The 16446-nt window shown below is 48.9% G+C and overlaps 6 protein-coding genes across 6 annotated transcripts; 4 read left to right on the forward strand and 2 right to left on the reverse strand.

Moving 5' to 3' along the window:
* Positions 1-40: 40 nt before the first annotated feature.
* FIESC28_09026 (uncharacterized protein) lies at positions 41-2078 on the forward strand (the record flags this gene model as incomplete). The annotated part of the gene is made up of 6 exons (XM_031163163.1): positions 41-130; positions 211-230; positions 329-409; positions 485-812; positions 1001-1925; positions 1981-2078. 6 exons carry the CDS (start codon positions 41-43, stop codon positions 2076-2078), a joined length of 1542 nt encoding a protein of 513 aa, XP_031012741.1.
* Positions 2079-2924: 846 nt separating this feature from the next.
* On the forward strand, positions 2925-5752 carry FIESC28_09027 (uncharacterized protein; the record flags this gene model as incomplete). The annotated part of the gene is made up of 2 exons (XM_031163164.1): positions 2925-3021; positions 3078-5752. The coding sequence occupies 2 exons, from the start codon at positions 2925-2927 to the stop codon at positions 5750-5752; spliced, it is 2772 nt and encodes a 923-aa protein (XP_031012742.1).
* A 283-nt stretch (positions 5753-6035) lies between these two features.
* FIESC28_09028 (uncharacterized protein) lies at positions 6036-7325 on the reverse strand (the record flags this gene model as incomplete). The annotated part of the gene is made up of 2 exons (XM_031163165.1): positions 6036-7054; positions 7103-7325. The coding sequence occupies 2 exons, from the start codon at positions 7323-7325 to the stop codon at positions 6036-6038; spliced, it is 1242 nt and encodes a 413-aa protein (XP_031012743.1).
* A 1047-nt stretch (positions 7326-8372) lies between these two features.
* On the forward strand, positions 8373-10038 carry FIESC28_09029 (uncharacterized protein; the record flags this gene model as incomplete). Its single annotated transcript, XM_031163166.1, has 4 exons — positions 8373-8732; positions 8789-8917; positions 8976-9092; positions 9145-10038. 4 exons carry the CDS (start codon positions 8373-8375, stop codon positions 10036-10038), a joined length of 1500 nt encoding a protein of 499 aa, XP_031012744.1.
* A 1028-nt stretch (positions 10039-11066) lies between these two features.
* On the forward strand, positions 11067-12003 carry FIESC28_09030 (uncharacterized protein; the record flags this gene model as incomplete). Its single annotated transcript, XM_031163167.1, has 3 exons — positions 11067-11096; positions 11144-11591; positions 11648-12003. 3 exons carry the CDS (start codon positions 11067-11069, stop codon positions 12001-12003), a joined length of 834 nt encoding a protein of 277 aa, XP_031012745.1.
* Positions 12004-12759: 756 nt separating this feature from the next.
* FIESC28_09031 (uncharacterized protein) lies at positions 12760-15196 on the reverse strand (the record flags this gene model as incomplete). The annotated part of the gene is made up of 3 exons (XM_031163168.1): positions 12760-13439; positions 13490-15049; positions 15136-15196. 3 exons carry the CDS (start codon positions 15194-15196, stop codon positions 12760-12762), a joined length of 2301 nt encoding a protein of 766 aa, XP_031012746.1.
* Positions 15197-16446: the final 1250 nt, after the last annotated feature.

The raw sequence follows: 16446 nt of genomic DNA on the forward strand, positions 1-16446 counted from the left end.
CTTCACCTTATTCTTATATAATACACATCAAACAGCAACTATGGGAAGTCTTTCGCACAGCAATTCGCCGTCCCTTGGCTGGGTGGTTCAAAAGTTTGGTGGTACAAGCGTGGGAAAGTTCCCGGACAAGGTTTGTTATTCCCTCTTGTTGATCCTCGGAGAAGCACTATCTCTGTTGTTTTATACATGGTGCTAACAAAAATGTTCTAGATTGCAAAGGATATTGTTAGGTATGAAATCACTTTGTGAATTATGAGTATTGGGGAAGAGCATGGAATGAGATTGCGGGGAGTTGATTCAGAAAAGTCATGTCTGACATTGTCAATAGAGCCACTTTGTCTCAGAACAGAGTCATCGTAGTATGCTCTGCGAGAAGTACTGGGAAGAAGGCCGAGGGTACCACCAGCCGGTAAGTTTTGATGATCTTTTCCTTTACTGGAAAGTAATTGGAATTGAGATTGATTAAATACTGACCATGAAATAGACTATTGGCTGTCTATGTCAAGCTGAGAGGTGTCGGTGCTGCCATATGCTCCGATGAGGAGCAGCAAAACGAATTGGTCGAGCAGGCTCGCGGCCTGATGCTCGACATTTGCAACGACCATGTCTTTGCCGCTGAATCATTCATCAGGGACCAAGCTCTCCGTGAGTCTCTCATTCAGACTATCAGGGATGAGTGTCAGGAGCTGGTTGAGTATATTGTGGCTGCCAAGCGATTCAACCTCGAGATCAACTCAAGAGCAAAGGACCGTGTTATTAGCTTCGGTGAGAAGTTGAGTTGTCGCTTCATGACGGCTCTTTTGCAGGATGTGGTGAGTACTCATTTGAATTGTGCTGCGCGAATTTCCAGACCGCCTAGAATACATCCGGTTTGGATAATTACAATGGAGAGACCATATTTCCTCCGTTCAAGGACATCCGCATGTGTTTCTGTCGGGGCCGGACTTTCATAGCATGCACTCACTTATTTGCGCTGTTCAAATACTGACATCCAGCGTAGGGCGTTGAATCCGAATACGTTGACCTCTGCGACTCATTCCACTATGATGCCGCAGGCCGTCTCGACGACAAGTTTTACCGCACAGCTTCTGAGGCTTTCACTCGCAAGATAGTCGCTTGTGAAAACCGTGTTCCAGTTGTCACTGGTTTCTTTGGAAATGTCCCTGGCAGTCTCATCGATGGTGACATTGGCCGTGGCTACACTGATCTTTGCGCCGCCCTGCTCTCCGTTGGCGTCAAGGCCGAGGAGCTGCAAGTTTGGAAGGAGGTCGACGGTATCTTCTCTGCCGATCCCTCCAAGGTTCCCACAGCACGCCTACTCTCATCTATCACTCCATCTGAAGCAGCTGAGTTGACCTTCTATGGCTCAGAAGTCATTCACCATCTCACCATGGACCAAGTCATCCGAGCTGAGCCTCCTATTCCTATCCGCATCAAGAACGTCAAGAACCCTCGTGGTAACGGCACCATTGTTGTTCCTGATCGCATGCGCACTGCTAGCCACCAGCTTACACGCGGTTCTCCCACTCCCAAGCCTGAAGCCGACCACCGAAAACCAAAGCGACCTACTGCCGTCACCATCAAGGACCACATCAGCGTCATCAACGTGCACTCGAATAAGAGATCGATCTCTCACGGCTTCTTCGCCCGTGTCTTTTCCATCCTCGACCACTACTCCATCTCTGTCGATCTCATTTCCACCTCCGAGGTGCACGTTTCTATGGCCATTCACGCGAGCAGCCAACAGGTCGAGGCTTTTGGCAATGCCACCGCGGAGCTTGCTGATTGCGGCGATGTGAGCGTACTCACCGATATGGCAATTCTGAGTCTGGTTGGTGCTGAGATGAAGAACATGGTTGGTATTGCAGGACGCATGTTCTCTACTCTTGGTGAGCACAACGTCAACCTCGAGATGATCTCCCAAGGTATGTATCTGCTTTGATATTCTTGTATGAAGGTTAAGCTAATATGAAACAACAGGTGCTAGTGAAATCAACATCTCTTGTGTGATAAGTGCACGGGATGCTACTCGCGCTATGAACGTGTTGCATACCCATCTCTTCACGTTTCTTGAGTAAATGAAATGAGAATACGCATAGCATAGTAGCACAGGTGGCATTTGCATGCGGCGGGAGTTCCATTGGTGCTTCTGAGCAGTCATGAGTACTTCTCAAGCGGGTATTGGCTATCATATTAATGGTGTTTGTGGAGTTTTGCTGGTAAAAAATTGGTCTAGAGGTAGTTATTTATGGTTGAATAGCATTAAGGAATGGTAAATGGATTTACAATGGTAAATACCCAACACTTCCTTACTTATCAATGGATACAAAATATACATATATATAGCATCCATATGACAACAGTATACATCGCTGTTGTTTGCATTAAAACGTGTGGAAATGCGAGGATACAGGGTAAGCTTCAACGCCTTGTTAGTGGAGATGATGAAGAAGGTCCCTCACCTGCCGTTGATGATGCGGGGCATTTGCAGATTGCGATACCCCTGTCGGAGCTAGAAACACGGACCGAGCAGCAGCTTCTCTTGGTTATTGGTAGGTACATATAAGTTGGCCCAACTTACCTTCCAAGATACTTCCACTACTATCTCTCAAATAACTCAAACTCAACATCTCGGGTTTTTGTGGTGAACATCATCCAACGACGAAATACGACCCCCAATAAGCAACTCGCAAGCTCGATTCCCCCTCCAATGTCGGTGTCTCTTTACATACAGAGTCCAGCTGCCACATGCTAGACTAGACTACTTCAACTGGACGACCTAACGAATTGACCGCTGCCTCATGGCATCGAACAAGATACGATTGATAAGCGGACTACGAGGAGAATCGCGCCCGGAAAACATAACCGGAGGCGCCGTGCATTAAGACAACAACCCGAATCGCAGTACATAAACACCATCAATCATGTACCGTTCCAAGACGGGTGCTGCCAACCGGGGCAGCATCCTGAGCACCCTCAAAGCGACTGAGATGCTGGATACAAAAGCCAGTCTTCCTGCGGGTACGAAAGATTTCGCGATGACGAGAACAAGCCCCTGCGACTAACATGATGGACAGAGATCTTGGTGACCATCCTTGACTACCTACCAGTCGCCGATCAGATGCGCTTCGCCCGAGTATCACACCGCATGCGAGATATGGTATACGACGATACACGGTGGGTTTCCAGATTAAAGAGTATGGACTGCTGGGACGAAATCGAGGCTCGGCGTCGATTCGAAGAGGCGGTGCGACGAAGACGAGAATCTGCCAACATCGCCGCAAAACAGGCCAAAGGAATTGCGGTCCCTGCGCAACCTGTGGGAACAACGCTATTCGATGCGTCGTTGGAGGAGGCCAAGAATCGTGCTGTGGCTGATATTCGTGATGGGTTCGAAACAATGGCGGTGGGGGCTTCGACCAACCCCGATGAAGACCCCGCAGCATATTTAGATGTCTTCAAGAAAGTGAAGAGTATTCGAGGTGGCGCAAGGCATGAGTATGGAAAGATTTACGGTGCATTGGCACCTTTCTACTTTGATCTTGCGAGGGCCAAGTCTCATGCGGATCCCATCATCTTCCAGGCGTTTCGCGATCCGGAGAAGCAAGCGCAAATGCTCGCTAATCTGAAGAGGTTCGCTCATAGTGATTGGTCTCCTGGATGCCATGACCGAGAAGAGAAACTGTCGAGTATGATGGGCATTTTTGAGAGTGCGGTTCTTCGAGAGTTCGAGCAAGGTTACGAATTCTGGGATGTGGACGGTCGAATGCATCGTTATGCACATGTCTTGCATACGCTTGACGGCGCGACGGGGGGCGTCGACCTCTTCATTCATAAGCACCCTATCTTCAACGACAATGAGTTATTGGTGGTAAACCCCATGGACTGTCTTAACAAGGCGACAGAGGAGGAACACATCGTACTCGAACCTTCACGGCTATTCTTCGAGATGCTGCTTGCCAAGGTCAATGAGCAAGCTTCGGTCATGGAACGCATCTTTCCCGAGCCTGCAAAGGTATTCTGGAGTTTTGTGGAAAAGGTGAGGGAGGATATTATCATGGAATATGCAACACCGTTATTCGATGAAGCCCACGAACGTACTATGGCAGCCTATCTAAAGGCCGTGTCCGGTGTTTTCGAGCAGACACTACTATTCTTCCAATCCCTTACACCCCCTGAGGGATCAAAGAGGGATGTTAAGGAGATGGCAAAGGAGCTTTCATTACGCGTCTTCGAACCTCACCTCGACCTATACCTTCAAGCTGAGTTGGAATTCTTTACAGATCATGCTGAGACAGAAGTCGCGAGCTGGGAGAAGAAGCTTTCCGAACAGGATTCGACTCTCGAGTCTTTCTACATGTCAAACATCAACCGTTCGGCCGATAAGAAGGACTTTTTGAGTTCCTTCAAAAAAGTCGTCATGATGCCAGTTACTGTCCTTCCCAGCTTTCCCAAAGGCTCCCCTTTTGCAACAAATAAACCTTCATCGACGAAGCCAGCAATGTCGGCGTCTAAAGAGTTGAATGGCACAGGGTCGTTAACACCTCAGCCTTCACGACCTGAGACACCTAGCTTGGGTCTCGATGGCCGAGGAAGCCCCTTACCTGCTCAGGCACCCACAGACGAACTCGCAGCCAAGGCTGCTATCATGGCATCAAAGCTGGAGGGTATCAAGTCACTATTTAGTATTGAGGTCGCACTCAATCTGGTACACGCTGCCAAAACTAGTCTAGGCCGTGCTTCTGTCTTTATTAATCTTGGCGGACAAGCCGGAGGAGAAGCGCGAGAGCAATGCGCGACCATATTCGTGGTGTTGCTTCGAATTCTCGGACAGAAGCACGTCAAGACGGGCTTTGACATGGCTGTTGACCACTTATCGCACTATAACCCAAGAGAAGTTAATGACCACAACAAAGCGGGTGTGGCACCTCTTGTTACTTTTATCGAGCTCGTCAACGTAGGAGACTTGATCTCGCAGATGATTGACGTCTTCTACGAGCAACAACTCGCTGCTCCCAAGATCGCCGACCGCAACGATTTCCTGGATCCAGCAGGTCTGGCCAAGAAGAAGTTTGAGCAGATGCTCGACGAGAGTGTTGCTGCTGGTCTCAATAAGGGTATCGATGTCCTAATGGACGAGGTTGAGTATCTCCAAGGTACAACTCAACCGCCCACAGACTACAACCCGATTGATCCCTCAGCCCCTACCTCTTCCTCTGCCTTTGGCTCTGGATTTGGTGGTGGCTCCAGCACCGTTGAGAAACCAGCCGCATCCGCTGCAGAGCCTGACATTGGCCCTACAGCCACAGCCAAACGTATCGTTGAGCTTGTGTCATCACATACAAAAATGTTAGTTGGTACGACTGACAAGTCTATGCTTGATGTATTCAATGGCGAGGTTGGTCTGCGCCTCTTTACAGCCATCTGTAAACACCTCAAACGCCAACGTATCAGCACCGAGGGCGCAATCACTCTCATCGCTGATATGAACATTTACTACGAGTACATTAGAACCCTGCGCAACGCAGATCTGCTCGCCTACTTTGCTGCCCTGCGTGAGCTAAGTCAAATCTTTCTCATTGATCCACGACACGCGCGCGAAATGGCCACTGTTATTGCGGATGGCGACCGTTTTGGCGGTGTATTCCGTGCCGAAGAAGTTTACGAGTATGCGCAGAGGAGAGCGGATTGGTACCAGGTCAGAAAGAGCGTCGAGAGAGCTATGTATGGAATGGAGTGCTCGCTCATGTGAGCAGTTCGGATGAACACTATTCGTTTGGATACATTTACGAGGAAAAACGTCGATATTATGAAGATATGTCAGGGTTGAGTGTTTGGATAGGAGAGATATCAATGATCAAATTTACGAGTATGAAGGATCTGAGTATCTAATAGAATTCCCCTTTTGAATCATTTTGTACTATTTCTAGATGTGCGTATTGCTCACCTTGTGCATTACCAAACGCCAAAGAATGCCCATGAATTACATGCCATATTTCATATGCCCATTATGTCCGCGCCGAATCTACTCATGTCTATTTCATACCGCCAAAATCGAGCTTACGAGCAACCTTTGAACCTCTGTCGTCGTCAATCACGCCTGGACGACGCTTGAGATCAGCACCCATCTTGTCGTCGGCTCCTGTACCGCCCTTGCGAGGGAGGTCCTGCTTGCGTGTGGGCTTGGGCTCAGAGTGCCACCAAGGGTGCTCGAGCATACCACGGGCAGTGATGCGCTTCTTCGGATCCAGAATAAGGGTCTTCATGAGCAGATCTACACCATCGGAACCAACTGTACCGAATCGCATCTCGTACCAGTCCTTCCCACGCACGGGGTGTTGCCCGGGAACAGCATAGCCAGGAAGTTTAGTAACGCCAGGCCAGATGTCGTCCGTCGGAGTACCAACGAGCTCGCAAACGAGACGGACCTGGTCGAGATCTGTATTTCCAGGAAGATAGGGCGCACGCATGACGAGCTCGGCAAAGACGGTACCAACGGACCAGACATCGACTGCGCCGCTGTAGTGCTTCGCGTCGAAGAGCAGCTCAGGGGGTCGGTACCATCGAGTAATGACGCGCGAGGACATGAGCTGATGGGGATCTGCGAAGCTGCGCGCCAGACCAAAATCAGCAAGCTTGACCTCGCCGTCGTCCGCGATCAACAAGTTGTTTGGCTTGATATCACGATGGAGGACAAAGTTCTCGTGGCAGAACCAGACAGCGCGAGTGAGCATGCTCATCCAGGTTTTGATGTCTGCAGCACCGTAACGGACGGATTCGGTATCGCGGATGAGCATTTCCAGGTCGCCTCGGGGCAGGTACTCGAGAACGAGGTTGAGGTTCTGATCTTTGGAGGAGAAGACAGAGAGGAGCGAGATAATGTTGGGATGAGAGAGCTCCTGGAGATGCTTCAATTCGCGGACGGCGTCGGGAGCCATGCCTTCGTCATATTCTTTCTGGACCTTGATCTTCTTGATGGCCACGAGGGTGCTGGGCTTTGAGCGGAGGTGGCCCAAGAAAACTACGGCGTAGGTACCTTCACCTAGCTTCTTGCCTGAATAATGTTAGGGTTGATTATCATGAATTGTCGAATATTCCGTACCCTTGACATATTTGCGCTTCTCTTCATCGTTCATCTGCTCCGCGAGATCGAGTGTCGTAGGGATGCTCGTGGGCGCAGGCGCAGAAGTAACAGGAGGCATAGGCGTTCCATTGGAAGAAGAGGTTTGCGAGGTGACATTCTTGAGGGGCGAAGAGATCGCGCGCCCGAGGGTTTGCGCCTGACCGGCCTCAGTCGTATGTGTTACTACTGGTGAAAGCGCCATGTTGGATGCAGAACAAAGCGACAATCGGGAAAGGAGCTGGAACGGCCAGCTGTAGCGCTATAGAGAGCCCTCGTGAGGGCGGGGAATCATGCGGAAGTTACAGGCGGGCGAGTGAGCGAGTGCGCGTTGATGCGCAAAAGATGGACGTGATTCGAGGTTTGGTGTTGGGGTTATTGAGTCGATGATAGTCTAATGGAGGAAGCTTAAGATCCAAGCTTATCGTTATCGGAAATTCGAGATCGGGACGTCGGAGCTTGAGATGCCGATGCGTCGAGGTACGTACCGACACTGTCGACTTACACGAACCTCGAATCTACAACTCGCCTCTCATTCTTGTTACCTTACCAACATGTCGAGCACGCGAAAACGATGTTATAACGGTCGTATCTTGCTACGCGATCGTGTTGGTACTTACGTGTAATTCCTCCCAGCAACAGGTGGCAATATGGCACAACGCCTTCGGACTCCCCTCAAAGTATATCCCGTGTCGTTACTAGAGCAAAGTTGCTCTTCGCGAGTTACGTGAAGGCATCGTGAGGAGTATAATCTGACTCTTAAGCCTCAATGGACTGATGACGAGTCCTGTACGACTCTACTGGCATTGCTACCGCAAAGGAACTTCGATATGGGCGTGCTTCCCCTCAATGAAAAGCCCCAACGTTTCCGTTGTTGTAGAAACTTGAGCCATGACACGACCGGTGCTTAATGGCAACGGCCCTGTGCTAGAATCTGCGCGTTTTATTTGAGGGAATCGCTAGGACTTTTTGCAAAGGATCACATCTTCGCCTTCAAAGAGGCTGATCAAAGGGCCCAGGTTTCGGCCACTGAAGTCTTGATAGACATGTGTCGATGATTCCATGATCGAAGCATAAAGGGACAGTCGATTGGAAAAGAGATGACTTAAGGCGACACGGTGAATTTATTTAAGATTGCAACTTGTCCGCCAGTTTGATTCAGTTCAAGTCATTGGCACCATTCTTCTTTAACTTGAAGTTCTTATTGCACATTCTCTGAATTCCTTTTCTTTTTGTTTCGGAAGTCTTTACCATGAGACTGTCCCTCCCTTTCGTTGCGCTTTGCGCAATCCCTGCTGCCGTCGGTATGGCCATTCCCGGCGGCTCCAAGGATGTCGAGAGCAGCGACTACAACAAACACCATGAACAAAAACATCATGGAGAGCATCATCATGATGTTCATAAAGACCATGAGCACCACAAGCATAAGCATGACCATCTTCATCCCTATGAGCATATTCATCATGTTCACCACAAGCATCCCATCAAGCCTTGCCATATCCTCACCAAGGAAAGGGTTTGTAAGGACTTCCATCATCTCACCAAGGAGGTTGAGAAGGTGATCCATGTTGTCAAGTCTAAGGACTGCGGCAATGATGAGGGCTGCTGGAAGGTGTGTCGAAACGATACCCTAGACAAATCTTGATGAGACTAACACATGGGATATAGGGTGTGGTCTACCACATCTACAAGCTTGAGCATCACCTTGATGTCTACGACAAGGAGATCGACTACACTACACTTCAGAAGTGTTTCGGCTGCGATAAGGAGCATTATGTTGTTGACTGTTACCTTGAGGTGCGCCCCCTCTGTATTGGAAAGTCCTTGGAAAGATCATGCTAAAACCGCTTGACAGTATGCCAACGCCCTGATCCGTCTTCTCAAGGTGCTCAAGCATAAGAGCAAGTATCTCGAGGGTGAAGTCGATCGCCCTGTCCTCACTTCGATCAACAGTCTCCGATCTGCCAACTATGTAAGCCAGGTCTGCTTTGCCATTCATTTATCCATGCTGACACACTTTTTAGGCTCTGACCTATGAGATTGGCCGTCGCATCAAGGGCAAGAAGGCGCTCAAGACCATCATGGAGAAGCAGGGCGCCAACGATGGCAGCACCAAGGGTAGCGTCATGGAGGCCTTCAACAAGTTCACCTACACTCCTTTGATCACCGGTAACGACTTTGAGAACAAGGGCTCCTACAACTCTTACGAGAACAAGTACGAGGAAGAGAAGAAGGACTACAAGCACCACGATGAGTATGACCACGATGAGTATAAGAAGGACGACTACAAGCATGGTCATGAGTACAAGCATGACGATGGCTACGAGCACAAGTCGTACGGAAAGGATGAGTACAAGAAGGACGATTACAAGCATGATGATGGCTACAAGCACAAGCACGATGAGTACAAGCGTGCTGAGCCTCATTATAACCATCTTTCTGTGCGTGACTACAGAGATCCTCGATCCGCTCACATGGACAATTACTCACAGAAACCCAGTAACGACCATTATGTCAAAAGCCCCTATGATGCTTATCACGACCCGGAGAGGGAGGAGGTGTATAGGGGAAGATACAATGAGGAGAAGGATGTGTATAGGGGAAGATATGATGAGGAGGAGAGGGATGTGTCTAGAGGAAGATATGATGAGGAGGAGAGGGAGGATGTTTATAGGGGAAGATATGATGATGAGGAGGAGGAGAGGGAGGTGTATATGGGAAGATCTGATGAGGAAGAGATGGAAGCAAAGGATATTCGGGAGTCCCGACGATATAAGCAGCATCACCTGCAGAAGTATCGTACTCCTAGTTGGAAGCAGAAGGTACCAGGGACAATGCAGAAGTGGTACTCGAACTCGCCTACGCGCAACTCTTATAACAGCCCGACCTATGATCGCAACGAGCTTTATTGGGGTTGAGGTCGAAAATGGTTTCATAATACTGTTGTAACTAGAACTAGGTATCTGAATGTTACAAGATTATTATGATTGGAGGATGACTCGCGGGATATCAAATCTGCTTCAGCTCATGATTCAAAAACTAAAGAGGGTGTCTCCACTTATCGACGTCGTTGGTTGAGGCTTATTTTTTTTTTCGGGCTCTAACGATGTTAAAGTCGGGTCTCATGATGTAATAATCCAATGATGTCATTTTCTTTACAGCGCTCTATAATTCCTTCCTCAGTTAACCATCACTAAATAGTCTGCATGACAAATTCTCCTTTTAGACTGCCCAAGGTGTAGTAGACAGCCACTTTACTAATCGATTGTTCTTTTCTTCTGCGCCACAGAGATCTGTAATTCACTGCCGAATCACCCCCTGTCTTGCCGCGTAAATGCCAAGTAACTACAATAACTCATAGCCATGCTTGGCTTTCTTCCGCTGTGACTGCGCGCTTACAAGTACAAGTGTAAACAACAAGGCTGAGAGGGACAAGGTCAAGTCAGGAGCCGGTTTTATATCCCGGCTCCGCGGGACAGTCCGTGGATCCGAACAACAACTCTTTCAGTTATGTCACTATCCTTCTTGTAGTGGAGTTTTAGGTTTCTCATGTATGACGATCATATAGCCAGGGGACTAAAACATTATTGCTAGTCCTCCCCAGCCCCGGCGGCTGATGAAGCAAAAAGCTTGGAATAATTAAGGGACCTCAAGTTGCGTAACTGGGACCCATTGCCAAGTATTATAATACCCCATTAATACCCTGGCTCCCTTTAACCATTTGTTCCCTCGTATTATCTTTCTCTCTTCAATTTCATTTCATTTATTCTAGGAATTCATTCCGTTTCTGCTCGTTCCTGCCAAGAACGAGAAGAAAAAAAAAGTCAGCTGTTGTAGCTGCCGCATTTGGCCATACCCGTCAATTCATATAAAACCACCAAGAATTGCATTGCATCATACCACAACATAAACATAAACATAAACATAACCTAACCAACATACGACAATGGCTGTTAAAGGCGTCTTTTCATACTGGGTATGTCAATTTCTCTCATCCAAATAAATCTCACTAACAGAAATCAGTGGTTTCCTGTCCTGTCGGGTCTAGTATGGCTGGGCATGCTTCTGGGTCTCCTGCTCGAATGGCGAGTTAACCAGAACGGTCGTCGATATCCTACTCAGTCTCGCTATTCCGATGTCGCATACATTTCCAACGTCGGCGCTGACCGCCTGTGGCCGCTCTTCATCACTGGATGCGTTCTCACCTCTATCTTCCTCGACGCTGCTTTCCTCTCGGAACGATGGCTGCGACACCGCGGTCGCCTCGTGCCCAACAGGACCCTCATGGAAAAGATCCTGACTTGGCTCTCAATTTTCTTTGCTGCGGTTGGCACTGTCGGACTTATCTGCTTGTCCATTTTCCGAACTGGTAGATATACCAAGTTGCATCATATGTTTTTGGCTCTCTTTATTGGAGGCTATCTAATCTCTGCTGTCTTTATCTGCTGGGAGTATCAGCGTCTTGGAATCAGTAAGTTTTGCTCTGTGCAAACTCATGTGGAACCTCTTACTAACCACTCTGCTCAGACTACCGTGAACATCGCGTCCTTCGCATCTCCTTCTGGGTCAAACTCACCTTTATCATCGTCGAGGTGGCCCTCATCATCGCCTTTGCCGTCACCAGCCGCGTTAAGCAGCGAAACGCCGCTGCCATTCTCGAATGGGTCATCTCATTCATCTTTACCTTCTACGCCATCTCCTTCGTTATTGACTTGTACCCTGCCATCCGCACAAAGAGCCACCACAAAAGGTACCAGAACAAGTTCGTGCCTTCTGCCATTGCTGATTCCAGCAGCCCAAGCAACGAAGGGTCGCGCAGCAACATCAACGAACGAAACGATGTTGAGATGGCCCAAAACGGTCATCCCCCTAGAGACTTTTAGACCAAGCCAAACCGCATGCGGGCATCGTTCGCTCTGTACCTCCCCCATATAACATCAGTGATTACACGACATACTTATTGGCACGGTATCACTTAACTTTACTCAACTTTGTTGACATACACAACGTCTCATATTACATGGACTTACGTCGGAATGATTCCCCTTTTCCTCTTCCCTTTGCATGGCGTTTGGATTGGAAATTAGCTCGTTTTACAATAAGACAGGCTTGCATAATGTTTTTATTACATAGGTCGTCCAAATAGATGGATCTGTCAAAGCACCGAGTTACGTTTTTCTGGACAAGAATAGAACAATTTGTATTATCAACCCGTGTCTACTATGTGTTTGTTAAATTTATCCTTCTGTCATGATACTTGTAATTGCGTCTCACATACCCATTCCTCATCTATTCGAACCCTTACGGAAGCTTCGGATTCAACAACATGGCTATGACATCAATCTTGGTATCCCCCAAGAAATACTGCGTCATAGCTCGAACAAAGCACAGGAACCACACCAACGAATTAGACAGTCTTTTTGACTTAGAATACTAGTCTTTTGTAATACAGTAATTAATATCGTAGTAGCCAATACTTTATCATAACGCTGTGCTGCTAACAGTACCAAGAATCAAGAATCAAGAAACGGGGAAACCCAATTCATGCGCCAAACACAAGTCTATCCACCTATCCAACCCAGTTCATTATGTCCACCCGATTCATTATGTCCGTCTATCTCAACATATCCAATCCTCCTTCAATTGTCCAAGTTTTCTCTAAACCTAGAGTCCCTTGAAGGACTGTGACTTTCCCGCGCAGCAGGGTCCTTGATCACAGGGGGAGGTGTGATGGCAGGGACCTGATCGTCATCATCAGAATCACTGCTCACAGGGCTCACCCCTCGTGAATCATGCAGTGCATCCCGTTCGCGGTCGCTCGACTCGCCATTGGTGCCGCGGCCAGCAAGTGCGACATCTCGCATGCTAGTCGCCCGGTTATCAAGACTTGTAGCACTCTGGTTGGTGTCAGGGTCTCTGAGAGCGGCACCACCAACGAAGCTTCCTCTCTTTTCACCCTGACTCTCACGGTCTTTCTCTCCAAGAGACTTGCCCCTTGAGAAGCGGTTCTTGATCCATCCTTTGACCTTGGACGTTGGCGATGCTGCATCACTGGGCTTTCTTCGACCTCGCTCAGCGGTGCCCGGCTCCGTATCAATGGCTGCTGGCGCATTCGGCTCAGTTGAACCGGTGCCAGCTGCAGCAACAGGGGAAGATGCAGCATCTTCACTTCGAGTGCTGTCGCCATCATCAATGGCTTCCTCGCCAGAGACGGCGGTGTCACCCCTGGCCTTTTGTTGCTCTTTGGCCAAGCGCCTTTCTTCCGCTTTAGCAGCCTTTTCCTCGGCCTTCTTGGCCTTGTACTCCTGCTTTTCTTGATCTGTTCGACGTCTTAGCGGGAATCATGGTTACTCATTTCATTAAACATACCTTTAAGCTTCTTGGTGATTTCCTTGATCTCACGCTCACGTGCCTTTTGCTTCTCCTGTTCAGCTTTTCTGGCTTCTTCTTCCATCTTGAGCGTAGCCAATCGTTCCCGTTCGATTTCGGCCTTCTCATTGATGTCGTCCAAAAGAGGTTGCATTCTTCTGGCTGCAATGGCATCAACATCATGAGGATCCATGAATTTTCCACCTCCAATGTCAATTTTACCCTTGTTTTCATTGCGGCTTTCGTGACTAGCATTGGCCAGCTGATGCGCCTTCACTTCCCACTCGCTCATCAGAGTCGGGTTGACTTGACCAGTCTCATTGTATACCTTCTCGTCCATGCCTTGCAGACGAGCCTTGACGTTACGTTGTGCCGCAGCCAGCAGCGCGTTGCGGTCGTCTTGACGCTTCTTCTGATCAACCTCTGTAAGCTTATTGGAAAAGAGCGACATCTGTTGACGGATCTTCTCTGACTGCTGACGGTCTTGCATGTCACCATCACTAGAAGATCGACGACGTAATTTGTTCAATGTGAACCGCCGCTTCGGAGTTGACGCATCGTTTCCGTAGTATGACTGGAAGTCTCGGTTCTTCTGGTGTTCCTGTTCGAGTTTCGCCAGTCGTTCCTGTGCCTGCTTGTATGCAGCATCTTGTAGGTTGACGTATGGCTTAGGCTGTGCCACATCAGAGTCTCGTCCGTGATTCTCTTTGGCCTCGTCGATAACCTTTTGCTGGGAAAGGTACATCTTTCTGGCCATCGCGACCGCTGATGCGTGAAGTTGCTCGTTGTTTTGTCGCTCATCCACCTCCGGCTTGACCGGAGGGTTAGACGTGAACATGTTACGGGTCATGGTAGTAACTGGTACGGCACCTCCGTTCTCGGTCGCTGGCCTGGATTTCATGCTCGCCTTATGCGCAAGGGTAGCTCCACTGAGGGCATCGGGTCGGGTATTAGACTGTAGCGATGGTTGGACGAAATTATCAGGAGCTGATGGTGTAGATTTAGCCCGACGTCTTGTAGTTGACATGGCTCCTTTGGCTGCAGCAAGAGACTTTTGCCCCTGTAGCGAAGTATCGGATGATCTTGGATTAGCTTGTCGCATGGAGTTGGTTCGATTTGTATTAAATGCTTGGGTGGCAGCCGAGTTTCCCCATCCTTCATGAGCCTTGCGTTGACTTGATGATCGGTTCAATGCAGCGTTTGCAGAGCCGACAGCTTGAGTAGCAGCAGAATTCCCCCATCCTTCATGAGACTTTTGCTGGCTTGGTGTATGGTTTAATGCGGCGGTGGCTGAACCAACGGCTAGAAGTGCGGCCTTGTGGCCATCGGAGTTGGATGCTGGCTCCCATGTTGGTGCCATTTTGTAGTTCTTTGCTAATGCGGCGGCTGCGGATGCCGATGACGTCTTGTCGGGTTTCCAAAGTTCGATCGGCTTTTGGTTAGACCATCCAAGAGAAGCGGCAGCACTTGCAGCAGCACCGTCAGGACGAAGGCCAGCAGATGGATAACTAGGAAGATCTCGGGGATCTGCGTATTTGAGACGACCCGAGTTGTTGGCTCCTACGCAGGATATAAGTGTCAGAATGGGCAGGGCCACGCCGCAGGCGGGATGACGAGTGTCAGCCATAAGAAACTTGGGTACATACCTGGGGCCGTTGCCGGCTGGGACTGGATCATGGTTGGTTGCTGGGATGTGCTGGTGGGCATGGTGATGCAGGTAAATAGAATGTTCGCTCAGCTATTCGTATTGGAGCGACGAGTGGATGCTGCGATGGTGATCGCGATGCGCCCAGCGCGTGGGGAAGAGTCTTTTGAGGGCTTTTCGCAGCGTCTTGGGATGGGTTTCCAAGGATCTTGGCTGACTTGATGTCGTATATCGTTGATATCTAATTGACCGTATCTGGCTTATACATGGGTATGCCGGATATTCGTCTCCAGCGGGAATTGCTTGACTTGTGGACCCGACAGTGTTGTCTCTGCAGGGATATGAGTAGTAAGTATACAATGCTTGAGGATCTGGTCGTGTAGGTTGTATATGGTATATCAGGTCATGGACTGTAAGTAGTAGCAATGTAGAAGAGATGGGAAGGGGGAACAAGAGTGAGGAATACGGGTAAAGCAAGATTTATTAGACTAAGACGATAAACGATGATGCTGTCAAATGAGACCCTCGTGGCGTCGGCATGGGAGTCCTCACTCTAATGCTCATGCTAATGATAATGGCGTCGTTGGCCCCGAGACGGTGCTTTCCTTCCTTTCCTTCAAAGGCAAGCATACGTCAGGGTCACTGCCGTAGCTCTTTCCCTTCCCGGCCCTGCGATGCGCTACCCCAGATAGTGCTAGTTGTGACGTCACATAGTCCTTGGCGATGATCTCAGGTGTTGACGCTAGTTGTTAGCCTGACACAGTGCTAGGATGTGTTAGTCACTACTTCTTCAGCTTTGAGTGCATTTCTTCCGCTTGAAAGCGGTCATGATGAGGGTGAAAATGGAATAGCTTCCAAAATTGTCTGTCCTCTTTAGCCCCCCGACAGCTCAAATAGACACCTTCATGTCTCATTAGCTACTCACTATCATACCACGAATCAAGCGAATGTTACCTCACCGCTATCAATCCGCACTGTACTAGACTAGTCTATCGATTTTTTAGCTTCCGGCCTTCATGGGAGGACATATTTCTTCCTATTGGCATTATCTTGAGATTGGCTAAATTAAGGCATCGACATATAAACCTTGGATACGAAAAGCCTCCAAGCTAGAGGGTATCTCAGATCTAGAGGCGTCTTCTTTTCAGAACCTTTACCCCAATAGGAGACCAGAAACCAAGTCTTGCTTGTGCCTGAAACCTTGGCCTTCACCTGAGGATCAACGGTGCGTCTTGTCTTTCTTTTGTCTTAGTTACGGAATGGCCCCTCGGTGTTTTCGGCATTGACATTGAGATCGACGCTGCTTGTCGCT

This window comes from Fusarium coffeatum (genome assembly GCF_003316985.1).
Source record: "Fusarium coffeatum strain FIESC_28 chromosome Unknown BRIP53273_contig_221, whole genome shotgun sequence".
Lineage (NCBI taxonomy): Eukaryota > Fungi > Ascomycota > Sordariomycetes > Hypocreales > Nectriaceae > Fusarium > Fusarium coffeatum.